Genomic DNA, 15,917 nt, shown 5'->3' with positions numbered 1-15,917 from the left:
CGGCACCCTCCCCCCCCCCCCCCGAACGAAATGAAATTAATATAGAAAATTTATACTTTTAACAGTGCCCATCCCCCCCTCCCGAAGAAAGTCTACCCCCCCCCCCCCCCGAAAATTTCAAGTGCCCCCCCCCCCCCCCCCGAGAAAAAAGTTTGGAAGAAACATTGGGGCGCCCCACCGAAGAAAGTCTACCCCCCCCCCCACGAACGAAATGGAATTTATATAGAAAATATATACTTTTAACAGTATCCGCCCCCCCCCCGGAAATTTGAGTCCCCCCGTCCCCCCCCCCCCCCCCTCCGAAAATTTTAAGTGCACCCCCGGAGAAAAAAGTCTGGAAGAAACACTGTTTTTGACAAATCCTGTAACTCAATTTTGACCCACTCTAATTCGAATGCAGCGATTTTGTTCGAACAATATCAAAATACGTTATTCGTTGATGACAATGTAAGGATATATATATTTAATCTAATTAGATAGATATTTTAGTCAGGGGCGGAACTACAGTGCCGCCAGACCCCCGCAATGCGGGGGGGGGGGCCACGCCATTTAGGGCCTAGGGGCCCAAAGCCGCCCATAATAATTATTTTTATAGTTAAAAATAATAATTTTCTTGCAGTTTTGACTTGATGGTTGTTTTTTAAAAAGAATACTGTTGCTGCGGTTGGTTTATCTTTATTCTATAGACACCATCCCACACTCTTGTATATTCTTTTTCCCTTTGTTTTTAAACCCTAGTGAAAGCTGAGTCATCTTTCTTCTACAATCAAACTTATCAAAGATAAGCAAACGTTGAAACCACTTCCATGACTTATTTCCCTTCTATAAAAAATCAAACAGGGGTGCTCATAAGCTCCATTTAATAGATTTGTACTAAACAAATTAAAAAGCAATTACCTCTTTTAATTATTTTTTTTATATAGTACTTACTAAACTTACTAAAAAATGGCATTGTATAAAAAGGAAATGTATTTAAAATTAATAATTTAAATACAAAAAAATAAATAAATAAACATAATACGAGAGACCATTACTTATTCAAAGCTTTCATATTTTATAATCTTTTGAGTGAGAGGGGTTCAGAGATATGGATTTAGAAATAAGATAAAACTGATTTTCACAAAATACAATAAGGCACTTAGATCTACACACATATTTTGACACGATGTAAATTTTTTTAATTGAAAAAAAATCTTTTTTTTTTCACAACTAGAACAGGCCAGCAATGAGTATCGTATGTTCGTATTTTGTGTTTATATATATATATATATATATATATATATATATATATATATATATATATATATATATGGGGGGCCCTAAAAAAAATTTGCGGCGTGGCCCTTCTTTTCTAATTCCGCCACTGATTTTAGTCATTAAAATTTAACTTTTAAAATTTCTGAATTTAGTTACAAATCCGAAGCTATTTCTAGAACAGTCTGTTTACAACGGCGAACTGATTTTCGTGGTAGGTTAATTTTTTGCCTGAACTACAGTACGATCAGAGCAATTTTTGGAAAGATCACAAGCTAGTCTATTAAAGTCTAGCTTGTTTTTAACGCAACAATTTTAATCGAAGCCTGTGCAGTGCCGGCGCCAGGTTATTTGGCGCCCTAGGCAAAACTTATTAAAACGCCCCCTATCACACAGATTAATTACTAAAACATGTATAAGAAAGCAATTCATTAAAAGTGTTGCTATGTCCACGAGTCTACTTTGTACTTTACGACATAGCCTCCCCCCCCCTTAGAAAATTTTAAGTGCTCCCCCCCCCTCTCTCCCTTCCAGGGAGGGGGGGGTGGGGGGTGGGAGGTTGGAGAGTCTGGAAAAACCCACTGAAAAAAAGTTCTTTTAGTGTTCGACTCCCTGCAGTCCTCCCACGGTGAGTTCCAAAACGGAACTTACCTGTTTTAAGCTTGACTATTATAATTGTAAAATGTCTATATTGTGTGATTATGTAACGATGTTTTTGAAAAATAAAAGGTTATACATGTTATAGATTCCAGCCTAAAATTGTTACCTATGAATCCTTTAGGAGAAGGTGAAAAATATGAAAAAGACAATTAATTAGATGTTTAATTTACGACTAAGACTGTATGTCTACAAACATTAAATATTGCAATCTACAACGGCTAATGATGTATTTGTTTTTCAACTTGATAATGCTAAAAAAAAAAACCTACCAAACTATTTTGTTTAGAACTTAAGCTCTATATAATTTTTACAGTAACAAATAATAACTTAAAGTTGTATTTATATGTAAGCGGTCAACCTAAGGTGTAGGAATTTGAAATGAATGTAAAGTTAAGCAACAAATTATCTCCCATTTGAAACTCCAAATGACACAATTTCATTCAAGGGAAATAACTTTCTCAAGAATTGCTAAATTAACCAAGTGTAACTAAGACATGTTTGAAAAACACAATAAAACGCTTTAAATTTCATTACGTAATATTATAACAAATATTTTATATTAGCTTTGTACCTATTGAGTACTTAACTGTATGTTTTGTTTGAAATTCTAAAAATGATAGCTTTATTATAACATACTTCTATTCAATTTTGATGACATACATCTTATTGCACTTACACTTGCCAAATTAAATTTAAATTTTGGTCCCCTATTTAAAGGAATGTCTTTCAAAAAATCAAACAAGGGTAGCTGTTTTAGACATTGCTAGAATTATTGATTAATTATAAAAAAAATTATAATTTGAAAAAAAATAAAGTTTACGGTTAGTTATAAATTCCATCCTATTTAATATATATTAATATTTTAAGAGTGGTAATATAGATTCCTAAAAAACTAAAGATTTTTCAACTACAGATCACTTACCTCAGGGGTCGGCAACCTGCGGCTCGCGAGCCGCATGCGGCTCTTTTGATATCAATATGCGAATCTCCGGTTCCATAATAATTATATTATTTTATTTTCGAAACTCAAAAAAATATAATAGGCCTAATGTAAAACAAAATCAACTTTAAACAAAATAAAAAACAATGAGCATAGGTGGAGTAGAGCGTATATGGTCAACTGACCCAGTTCCACAACTGTGCAGTGGCCAGCTCCATGGCAATGGTTCCATGAATTCCACTACCTAAGTGCACATAAAATGTTAGTGGCTCTTTGAAAATTGGGAAATTTTGTAGATTGTAACTTTTGGCTCTTCCATCTAAAAAAGTTGCCGATCCCTGGCCTACCTTTCTTTGTAGTGTGTTCCGTACTGAATTGAAATCATCTTAACTACTCGATATACTCTTCTACATTCATAACACATATCAAATTTCGACACCTAAACATAACTAGACTCGATGTTCCAGAACTACGAACCAACTCGTTTAACTTCATCAAGCTCTAAAAACGGTACTCCCAATCAACAACGATTTCACTGGACCTACTACTACACTTTAACAGTCAATATAATTCGATACCTTAATACCATAAGAATCAATACTCCCGAAGTCCGGAACTACGATACTTCATCACCTACATTCTCATTTCTCTATTGCCAATCAGATTCCACTAGACCTTCAACTACACAAACAGCCAAATAAAAAATACGACACTTTAAATTTAGATACTTTATACCTACGAAACCATATAACCAACAGCCTTCCGCTGATCCTAAAACTAAACGAGTTATCAAAACTTACCAAATAAGTGACAATACTTTGAACACCCCGTCATTACAAAACTCTATACACCAGGACAGATTTCTAATTCAAAGTCAGAGAAAACGAGACTTACAAGCCCTATCCCTATTAAAATGTTCGAAATTTAAATTACAAACTTATTTAATCGTTTTCTACATCAATTATGTGACACCAAATTAAAAGGGCAAAGTGACTGGTAAAAAGCGCCCCGACCTTTCCAACTTAGGGAAGTGGGGTTTCATTTTCACCATCGCGAATAAAATATAGGCCTATATAGACCTAATTACTTTCTCGTATATACGAAGTATAGAGAAAGTCTTGTAATCGTGCAAAAAAAAAAAAATCAAGATTTTTACAAATCTCGACGTTTTACACCTCACTGATACGGAAAAACATAATTTTGCAATCTTGTCCGTATGTCTGTGTGTCTGTCTGTGTGTCTGTCTGTGTGTCTGTCTGTGTGTCTGTCTGTCTGTCCGTGTGTAAACACGATAACTTGAGTACCGTTACAGCTAGGTTGATGAAATTTCATATATAAGTATTTTATCAAAATCGTAGATCCGTATCAACTTTTGAGCGATTTCCGATAACCGGAAGTGGTACTTTTCCTACTTTGAATTTTTCAAAAGCCTATAACTTGAGTACTATTTCAGATAGATAAATGAAATTTCACATGTAAGTAAAAGATCTAATTCTCTACCTTCTGTTAAATTTTGAGTAATTTCCGTTGACCGGAAGTAGTAATTTACGCTACTTCCGATTTCTCAAAAAACTAATGTAAATTTTAAAAGTACTAATAATATTGCGCACTATTATGCGCTTTTTTATTTGGCGTTCACTTGGTGTGCAATTAATTTGTCTAAGAGATTTTATTCTATTTTTAAAACTTTAGGTATTTAAAATGGATTAAAAATCATGTCTATAGCCCGAGTTCCCATCCCCTGTTATTTTATTTAAGAATATTCGAGAAAGCTTAGGGGAGATCACTCCCGGTTTATTTTGGGGTGGGGGTGCAAAATTGATAGTTTGTCCTGGGTGCCGAAATAGATCGCTACTCCTTTATAAAAGTTATCAATTATTAGGTAATTTTCGATAATAACGATTAAACCTTTTGCGCCCCCCTCGGGATGGCACCGCCTAGTTCGCCTTATAGTGAAATAATATTTTGTTTGTTTATTGGTTAGCTTAAACAGTTTTAATAAAATTCTTGGAATTTAATTTATTAACTGCCTCCCTTGATCTCCTATTTCATCAATACACTTAGGTATCCTCTGCAACTTAATCAACATCATCTTTCGGTGAACGTCGCAAGGCAGTATTTAACAAAGATGTTGCAAGCATTTACTACCATCGGTATACTCAATGGGGATAATGTATGTACAGTTTTTCTTTCAGGCATTTTTATCCGGAAAAGGGGGGCAGGTGTTGACGCTTAAAATTTTCTAGGATGGGAGCGGATTTAAATTATCGGGGGGGGGGGGGGGGGTGGGACAATCGATACAGTATATATTTTAAATATAAATTATTATTTTTTCAATTTCAGTGAGCGATGGATGTATATATACACACATATGGGGAGATGTGTGGGGGGGGGGGGGGGTTGTGTGTGGGTTTCGGTGTGGGTGTATGCTTGGGTGTTGATGTTTGTGAGGAGTGTGGGTGTGGGGTGGATGTGTGCTTGTGGATGTATATTTAAATATAGATTTACGCATACATGCACTTAGAAAATAGGACAGGTATGTCGACTTTCGAATCACTCTTTTTTTTTTCAACAGACTAGTATTAAGGGGAGCGCACGCGTTTTGAACGCAACTTAGTTTTAGAACTCTAGAGTTGTCTATCTTGATCTGAAACCCCACTTCCAAATGTTTGACTTTTGGTTAATACTTGGGCGTTGTGTGCATTTAAATAACGGTAATTTTGAGGTGAGGTTGGACAGAGGCGTAACAGAGGAGGGAGCGAGGGGAAGTGGCCCACCCAGGGCGCCAACACTAACACTTATGTGCGCCAAAAGGAGTAGATAAAAACTTAAAATTCAGTGAATTATAGTCGGATTTTAAAAATATGCTGCTACATGGTTTCACACACTGAATGGATTCAACCGAGAATCGTCCTGAAATATTTCTAAAAATCCATTTTTTTTAAATGTATATGATGTTATTAAAATAAATATAGCTATAAAAATCTGACTGATTTTTATTGGACTTTATTAAAGATGTAATTGAAGTTTTTAAGCATTATCAGTAACTCAACAATTTTTTTTAAAAAGCCAATGCCAATTTAACTGCTCACAATTATCACAGAAATTAAAAACAAAAATGGCTAAACTAAACATTTGATTTCAAAACGAATTTATTTAAAAATTGTATCGGAAAAGTTTTGAGTACTAATTACTATGAGTTTTTTTATGAAGTGTGGGTTTCGGAATATCGATCACGGAGTTCTTAAAGAATCAATAGTGAAACTTCACATTATAACTTCTACTTAATGAAAATAAAAAGAACGGCCTTAAGCCTTAAATATTTTTTCAAGTTCTCTGTATCTGCAACTTCTATAACTTCCATTCTAGAAATTTTAGATTTCTTAATTATGTTCAAACTTAAGGTTTTTTTTTTTTTTTTTGTTGTTGTTTGTTTACGGCCGCTTTAATTGCAAAATCTAAAAAAAAAAAACAAAAAAAAACATGATTTTTTTTCACCCTGCCAACAATAATATTGGAAGGATTCTCGTCAACTCGGTCTTGCCCACAATCACTATTTTTTATTGACTAGCCGACCCGCGGCGTACGCCGCTATTTAGTTGTTTTATTTTCTACTTTTCAGTAATTCATAATTTGTGAATTCGACAGTACCAATGCTGTCACTGAAAATATTTGCCTTAAAACACTATCAGTAGGTCGTTAAGAACGATAACCCCCTCCTTTCCCCCAACCCCAACCCTACACCCCCCCCCCCCCCCGTGAAAGCAGCCCCCTCTTAGTTACCTCCCCTAAGTTTAAAATTGATTCAAACTAAATTATCTACCCCTAATAGACGTCACTAAACCCAGCTCTACGATTGTAAACATTTAGCGTGAACCACAGCTCACCAGACCATGTGGGCTGGGGGTGGTAGGGATATGTTTCGAGAGGAAGAGAGGGGGGTGCTAGCGCGCTTACAGCTTGGTGTTTTCTAGGTTATCCACGAAGAGAATTATATAATACTAGCCGACCCGCGGCGTATCATACGCCGCTATTTAGTTGTTTTTTCTACTTTTCAGTAATTCATAATTTGTGAATTCGACAGTACCAATGCTGTCACTGAAAATATTTGCTTTAAAACACTAAACCCCCATCCCCCCCCCCCCTGTGAAAGCCGCCTTCTCTTAGTTACCTCCTCTAAGTTTAAAATAGTTTCAAACTGAATTATCTGCCCCTAATAGCCGTCACCAAACCATGCTCTACGATTGTTTTGTAAACATTTAGCGTGAACTACAACTCACCTGACCATGTGAGGGGGGAGGGGTGGGGTGAGGTGGTGTGTGGGGGGGGGGGGGGTGGTAGCGATAGAGAGGAAGAGAGGGAACTGCAAGGCGCGCGCTTGCAGGTTGTTTTCTAACGTCTCCCAGAAGAGAATTATATATATATAGATATAGATTGTATAACAGGGGTGATAATTATGTTATAATTTGCAATACATGGAAGAGAGCTCTACCTGTTTGGAACTTCCTTTTTTCTGTCACTTTTTCTGTAATTGGCATCCGCTTAATTATTTTTTTTTTATTTTTTTTTATTTTTTTTTTTGCTGTTAATAATGGATACTTACGAGGATTAACTCCAACAGTAACTAGATCTAATACCTCGAGTCAGTAACAAAGGCTATGTACATCTTGGTTCTTTTGTTGGACCAAACCGATTTTGTTTAGTCTCTCACAAAACAGTAACTAGATCTAACACCTCCAGTCAGTAACAAAGGCTATGTACATCTTGGTTCTTTGGTTGGACCAAACAGATTTTGTTATTCTCTCACAAAACAGTAACTAGATCTAATACCTCGAGTCAGTAGCAGCGGCTATGTACATCTTGGTTCTTTGGTTGGACCAAACAGATTTTGTTATTCTCTCACAAAACAGTAACTAAATCTAATACCTCGAGTCAGTAGCAGCGGCTATGTACATCTTGGTTCTTTGGTTGGACCTAACAGATTTTGTTAAGTCCGTCCCATTATTGTGTGTGTTTTTGTGTTGTGTTATGGAATGACAAGAACCTTCTGTTTGTACATAGTTGTTTGTATCCCCTTGTTTTTGGTTGTAGCCCTTGGTTGTGTGAGTTGTGTTATGGAGCGATAAGTGTTCACGTGATGGTTGACAGCTGACGGGTGACAGAGTGTGTGTTGGTGTGTGTCAGTTGGTTGAGAGCTAGACAGTAAGTGGGCATGGTGTGGTGTGACTTGACTTTACTTTGACTTAGTCCTCTTTGCTCCTTATGGAGCATAGGGCCTCCACCATTTCCTTCCATTTCTTCCTATCCTCGGCTATTAATTTTGACATCTCCCAAGACATCCCTGTTGGCTTCAGTTCTTTAAGAAGACTCCGCCTCCAGGTCTGTCTTGGGCGCCCTCTCTTCCGCTTTCCCTGGGGGTTCCACTCAAGCGCTTGGCGTGTGGTGTGCTGGAGTGTTAAGAATTTATCATAGTGACGTATTTTGTATCTTTTTTATATTAAACTTATTATTATTATTATCGAGTTTATTGTACTGTATTGTACATCTTGTGTAGTTCTGTACTAAGTGTATTCCCTAGACACAAAAAAAGAACCCAGCAGATTTTACAAACAAAATTTAACCAAGAATCAAAAGAACTTAAACTTTGCGACAAAAGAAAATTTCATCTGTGACAAAGAACTTTTTTGTGTTACAAGAAAGCTCTCTACGACGTGACAAAAACATCTCTAACTGCGTAACAAAAAAACTTTTGTAAAAACAGTGTGATACAAGAACTTTTAATTAAGAAATACAACTACTGTCTAAAAGTGGACAGTGGGCACTTGGCGACGCTTGAATTTCATCTCCGTCCTGCTCATAGAGTGACGGGGGTGGTTGTAAATTTCGTACCAGAACATCGACGCCTCCCCGCCTGAAAGTCCGTACAACCCGTTCAGGTTGACGTAGCCACATCCGGTTTCGAACCACCAGCCGGCGATACGCAGCGAAGACGGACAACCTCCGGACGTGTCTTTGTCGTATGTTGAGAATCTGGCGCCGGAGTTGGCGGACATACCGGTGCCGCCGTCGTCGTATCCGTCCAAGAACAGAGTATAAGATCCGCTCTCGTCTCCCAGCATAAAGACGGGGTAGACTCTAGTGAAGTTGAACCCGGTACCTTGCTCCGTCATATCAATCCGGAGCGTGTTCTCGTCGTTATTCTCCAACAGCAGACGGCGGATATTCTTCAACCCCAGCCAGAACTCTCCTCCATCGACGTTCCCGAAACCGTTCTCGTACGCTGCGTAATCTTCATAAAAGTCGACGCTTCCGTTAAATCTTTTCTGGAATACGGTCCACCCATCTCCTGGAACTCTGACGTCACACAGAACTTTGATACCGCCGAGGCCGTCGTTTGGTGTTACGGTTATCACGTGTTGACCTACAGGGAGGCTTGGATCGCTGCATCCAGTCCCAACTACAGGCTCGCAGTTGTCATTAATCTGTCGAATTCTTCTCGCGGCTTTATCTAACAAACGTTGCGTTGCATTACCTGCCGCATACGCATCCGCTAAAAGCTGTGCCGTTTGTTGTTGTTGTTTGTGTAAGGTGATTATCTCATTAACGTATTCAGGCTGGCTTGCGTATTCTGTCGAGACGCGGACTTGCACGGAAAACGACACGCTCTTCCCAAGAGAGTTTGTCCCAACGCCTTCACAGGAGTACACTCCTGACGTCGCTACCTGAGGAAAACTCCACGTCACTTGGAGGTAGTTCCCTGCGGGGCTCAAAGCTCCAGTGACTTTAGCGTCTTCAGCTGCTAGGGTGCTGATAACGCCAATGGTGGGTGTAATCTCTGCCAGAGGATGTACCGCTTTGCCGTCGACTTGTGAGAGGATGACTGAGTCGATGGACCCCCACCCTGATGGGATATCACATCGAACACTGAGGCTCTGGGTTAGACCAAGCCGAATTGTGGCCGGGGAAGCAGATATGTATGGATCAGCCTGATAGGAAACAACAAGATTTCAAACAGGTAACCGAAATATAAAATTCAAACACGTGAAATATTTCAATATTGAAGCAAATATATAAAACAAAAGAAACGTTATGATTTTTTTTTCAGACAAGTAAATAATGACACTGATTCCTCCTCACTAAATATTCTATTACTTTTAAAAAATCTTTGTTTAGCAGGTTATACTGACCTTTACATTAGAAGGATTACTGGCTGTAAATAAAAGGAAAACATAGGTATTCATTTCTTCACAATTTAATAAATATTTAGAATGCATAAATATAAAAAAATATTACAACTTGACTCTTTTCTGCGTCAAAATTACTTGCAGTTTGATTATTTTTCTTGTTAATTGTCTTATTTTTTTTTATATATGAGGGGATTCGCCCCAGCACAATTATTTTCACGTGTCAGATAGAACATTAATTCCGATTTCAGTCTGCTTTGTCCAAGAACAAACTACAAGGTAGCAGTTGATTGATGAGGCTCGTTAGCTGGTGACAACCAATCTTCTAGGAGAGACAACTCCGAAATCAAACAACTGCTGCCTTGTAGTTTGTTCTTGGTTGGACAAAGGCTATGGAAGCAAATCCAAAAAAAAAAGCAGGCTCAAATCGGAGTCAATTGCCTCAATGGCGCATAACCAGTTGACACGTATACTTAATTGTGTTGGAGGCGTGGTCGACTCGGCAAAAAAAACTCATGGTTGTTAAAGTTCGAAAAAGTCTCGAGTTCAAACCCTCTGGCAGATATGGCTCGATCCCTACCAACACTAAAAACGGTGAACAAGAAGGATGATTCATTTTGGGATTGCTAGAGTGTTAGAACCCGTGACTTTTCGGTCTAGCAATCATGAGCTTTACCGACTCGATCACGCCGACCTCCGCAGTTAAATCTAAAGTTACATGTATTTGCAAGACCAGTGTATTTAAGTAATATTCACAACCATGTGTTGCCGTAAAAGGAAGAAATGTCTTCAAAAAAAAAAGACCTCGCTGAGATGTTGACGAACGTGTTCATCCGTGTCCATACACCAATATTGATTTTTATTCACTAAGACAATGTTTCATATTATAAATAATCTACATAACCAACTTAATTTTTCTTTAACTTAGTATACCTGCTAAATGAAAGAAACAAAGAAGTCCGAAAACTCCAAATCGACGTAATGTGCCCATATTGTATGTGTCGATACTTGCAAAATGGCTGTCGCTAAGCCAATGCCTCGTTCTAGAATTTTCAATTGGGTTATATCTCTTCATTCTGTTTTACTGTATCTGATTGTGTATGCATTTTTTTAAAAAGTGAGAATATTTTTTTTAAGTCAAGCACACTAAGCAATGTAGGTCAAATATAATCTAACAGACTATGTATGTAATAATGGCAATATACTGACCTGAGACTGTTTCAGTTCACCTTATCTTTGGTTTTAAAAATAGCCTTAAAATGTAAAGTCAATCTATTTAATACATTATTATACAATCTTAACAAATAGCTATATGTATGAATCAGCTCAAATGTCTTCTCTAATATAACAATAATTATATTTATCTTTTACGCATACGTCTATTTAGCAGAACATTAGAGTCATGGGGGATTTTGTGGAGTTGGTGTGTGGAGCAGTTTCGTTGGAGGCTTTTCTGTCGGTGGCTTTTTTTGCTTGGGTTCCCTTTTATCGAGTGCCAATATTATTGACGTTTTGCTGTAGTTTTATCGTGGTTGTTTTGTCACTTACGATTTTGACAGTGTACCATTAAAAAAAATTGAATTAACAGGCTTTTTTTAATCTGGCATCTATACTGAAATGAGATCAGCTGTTAAAATATATCTGGGTTAGGGAATATTTTTTTGTCTTCCAAAAAATCTGTCTCTCGCAAACTCATTCCCACAGACAGAGCTATCATTCAAGTAAACACGTGACTCGATTAATACAGTAAAGCTCCTAAAAAAATTAACTAAACTAAAAGTAAATCTTATCCTTATCGGTAATTTAGTTCTAATCATCTTCTATTTAAAGATTTGGTTAAGCGTGTAGTATCATTAATGGGCGTCCAATAATGACGTCACTTTTTTGCCGATTCTGCTACTCCTCCACACTCAACCCCCTACACAATGCCAGATCGACCTAAAAAATGACGTCGCAGTTGTCCCCTCCCCTTTTCCCTACCATCCCAATTGAAGTTTTGTTTTGGTCAATGTAAAGGGGATATAACCAATACATATAGCTGTATGGAAGATGTGTGAACAAAATGATAGCATCACAATCTCATCTTAGCACGGCGTCGTCCTGTAATGAATCAACGCATTATTTTTAACGGTTACGATTTTAACTCCTACCCCCCCCCCTCCCCTTCCCCATTGTCACACACAAAAGGTAAACCCGTCACGCTTCAACCGACTTAACCCTATCCAATACAAATATTACTTTGTTTTTATATTCTTTTTTTGGGTCAAAATTGGGGGTTGATTTTAATTCCAATTTACCATTTAAAAAAAGAACTATCAAAATGCGACATAAGTACTTAAATTTATATTTTAAAAACTTCTGCTTAAAGTTTAAGTGTAAGAAGCGACTAGTTCTGACTCACGCCCCACCCTTCCCCACCCCCAAGATCGTGAAGATGACGTCATTTATACACTACCATGAACGAGATATTGATTAAATCCCCAAAGCATCATTTGATACATAGATTGTTTTGTGTGGCTAATGTTTAAAGGTATTTAAAATATGAAAAAGTAAGCGTTAATGACACTCATTTCGAAAAATAAATTGTAAAATAAATTGTTAAGTAATGAAATGTGATCTTTAATTAAATTTTTATGACAGATATTATTTTCTGGTTACTCTTGAATTTTCCCTCTTACAAGAAACATAGACAAACCTAAAATCGTGCTATTTGGGCTGTGGGTATAAAAACAACAACACGCACTAAATATGACAACTAATAAACCGGGAGTGATCTCCCCTAAACTTTCTCGAATATTCTTCTATAAAACAACAGGGGATGGGAACTCGGGCTATAGACATGATTTTTAATCCATTTTAAATACTTAAAGTTTTAAAAATTGAATAAAATCTCGTAGACAAAAGAATTGCACACCAAGTGAACGCCAAATAAAAAAGTGCATAATAGTGCACAATATTATTAGTACTTTAAAAATTTACATTCGTTTTTTGAGAAATCGGAAGTAGCGTAAATTAGTACTTCCGGTCAACGGAAATTACTCAAAATTTAACAGAAGGTAGAAAATTAGATCTTTTACTCACAAGTGAAATTTCATTTATCTATCTGAAATAGTACTCAAGTTATAGGCTTTTGAAAAATTCAAAGTAGAAAAAGTACCACTTCCGGTTATCGGAAATCGCTCAAAAGTTGATACGGATCTACGATTTTGATAAAATACTTATATATGAAATTTCATCAACCTAGCTGTAACGGTACTCAAGTAATCATGTTTACACACAGACACACACACAGACATACGGACAGAATTGCAAAGCCCAGTTTTTCAGACAGGATTACGCATAAAACCTCTTAATTTTCATAAATTTGGATTGATAATTTTTGCCCAATTAAAATAAGCCCTCTATACTTCGGATGTGATGAAGGACTGAGGTGTAACAAGGTGAAAATTGTTAAAATTTCAAGGATTACAATACTTTCTCTATACTTCGTATATGCGAGAAAGTAAAAATACACAGCATAACACATTGTAATTACCTTTTTAAAACACGCAGTGAAGATGGAAAAACAAGTAAATAAAAAGTCTAGTGACAATTTAATCGCAATTTTCTTATGTTATCCATAACAATTTTTAATTTTTTGTGACCGAACGAAAGGATATTTCTTTGCGCTAAAAAAAGACAACTATATTAACCTATATCAACGGAAATAGTTTTATTTTAATGAGTAGGCCTACAAGATGCTCAGTTTAAACAAGTAGACGTTACCTCTCACTAGCGACTGCCTGAGCCGGTGTGCTTGGTTTGGAACTTCACCGCTTCGCTTCTTCTAATGGTGAGACGCGATCACCCCTTTTCATTCTCTCCACACGAGCAGAGCTAGTCTCCGCCCCCTCGCGAAATCTGCGCGAGTCTGGCCAATGGCAGCGTGTACCGCAGAACGCGTCCAGCTACGCATCAAAGGGGGAAAAAGCCTACACGATGCTCAGTTTAAACAAGTAGTAAATATCGTCCTAGGCCTACAAGATGCTCAGTTTAAATAGTTTTAAAAACAAGTTAATTAAAAAAGTCTAGTGACATTTATGCGCAATTTCCTTATGTTATCTAAAAATAGCTCTGACGTATAATGCTGGGATGCGTTCAAGCTAGAAGAACAATCGGTTTGTAGGTGTTTTTGTAATTTTAAAATTTGTGACCAAACGAGAGGATATTTTTGAAAACTTTCTTCGGCAATATTGCTCTAAATTATGGCAGGAATCGATTGGTACATGTTTCAAGTCGCTAAGTGGTCTGGTTGACGAGATATGGGCCAAAAACTGCTTTTTTTCGAGGTTTTTTGGCTTTTCCGGGAAATACATGAAAGAAACCCGGAATTTTTATGGCCTATGCTCATTCTTGTAACTTGCTTAACATAATTGCTTTTGGAACTAGTCATCGATATTGCTTCGTTGAGGAGGAGATACGACTTAAAGCCCGGACACACATTCATCCATACATTCATCCATCCATCCATCCATCCAGAAATGACGCGTTAATAAACGCAATTCTCCAGAATGGAAATTGCGCTAAAAATTGTGACCGAACGAAAGGATATTTTTGAAATCTTTCTTCGGCAATATTGGTCTAGATTATGGCAGGAATCGATTGGTAAATGTTTCAAGTCGCTAAGTGGTCTGGTTGCCGAGATATGGAGCAAAAACTGCATTTGTTTGAGGTTTTTGGCTTTTCCGGGAAATCCAGGAAGGAATTCCGGAATTATTTTGGCCCACAATCATCCTTGGAACTTGCTTAACATATTTGCTTTTGAAACTAGTCCTCGATATTGCTTTGTTGAGGAGGAGATACGACTTAAAGCTGCGGAAATCCATCCATCCATCCGTCCATCCATCCATTCCCAGAAATGACGAGTTAATAATCGCAATTCTCCAGAATGGAAATTGCGCTAACAATTCTCCAGAATGGAAATTGCGCTAAAAACATTAACAAAATAAGGAGAAAGACATAATACTACGAATACAGTTCATCAATGTTATTCGTTAGGGCAGCAATCATCATGAACAGATACATCTTAACCAAAATAATATACATCGCTACAGCACATATACTACCCAAAAGTATAAGTAGTATATCAGGTCACTTTTGGGTCGCATTTTTGGCGGAGGCGCAGGTGGAGGCGGAGGCGCAAAGTTTATATAGTAAAATACTCCCTACCTGGCGGAGGCGCAGGGGGAGGCGCAGGCGCAGCCTGGGACAACGAGATATAGTAAAATACACCCCCTTCCTGGCGCTGGCGCAGGGGGAGGCGCAGGCGCAATCTGGGACAATGACATATAGTAAAATACTACGCCAACTGGCGGAGGGGCAGGGTGAGGCGCAGGCGCAGCCTGGAAAAATGAGATATAGTAAAATACTACGCCAACTGGTGTTGGCGCAGGGGACGGCGGAGCAGGTGGAGCAGGCGCAGGGGGAGTAGGTCAGTAGGTCAGGTGAGAGGGTGACCTTGTGACGTAATTACTACCGGTGACCTAGTTACATAATTTGTTTATTAATTTTAATGAGTTTTTAATTTGAATTTTTTCAACGCCAGTTGGTGTAGTATTTTACTATATCTCATTGTCCCAGGCTGCGCCTGCACCTCACCCTCCCCCTGCGCAAGCGCCAGGAGGGGGAGTATTTTACTATATCTCGTTGTCCCAGGCTGCGCGTGTGCCTCCCGCTGCGCCTCCGCCAGGTAGGGAGTATTTTACTAAATAACCTTTGCGCCTCCGCCTCCACCTGCGCCTCCGCCAAAAATGCGACCCAAAACTTTTGATTTGCACCCCCCTCGAACTTTTAATTTGCAACCCCACCCCCTCAAACTTTCAATTTGTTTTTCTAACCCA

The 15,917-nt window shown here is 37.9% G+C and overlaps 1 protein-coding gene across 1 annotated transcript; it reads right to left on the bottom strand.

Annotated features, from left to right (window-relative positions):
• Positions 1–8,615: 8,615 nt before the first annotated feature.
• On the bottom strand, positions 8,616–11,105 carry LOC131954651 (microfibril-associated glycoprotein 4). Its single transcript, XM_059318436.1, has 3 exons — positions 10,972–11,105; positions 10,042–10,064; positions 8,616–9,840 (listed from the first exon to the last, which is right to left on the bottom strand). Exons 1-3 carry the CDS (start codon positions 11,027–11,029, stop codon positions 8,656–8,658), a joined length of 1,266 nt encoding a protein of 421 aa, XP_059174419.1. The 5' UTR covers positions 11,030–11,105; the 3' UTR covers positions 8,616–8,655.
• Positions 11,106–15,917: the final 4,812 nt, after the last annotated feature.

This window comes from Physella acuta, unplaced genomic scaffold (genome assembly GCF_028476545.2).
Source record: "Physella acuta isolate Inbredline_101_S28 unplaced genomic scaffold, ASM2847654v3 ptg001017l, whole genome shotgun sequence".
Taxonomy (NCBI): Eukaryota; Metazoa; Mollusca; class Gastropoda; family Physidae; genus Physella; species Physella acuta.
This window is presented reverse-complemented; position numbering and strand designations above follow the sequence as displayed.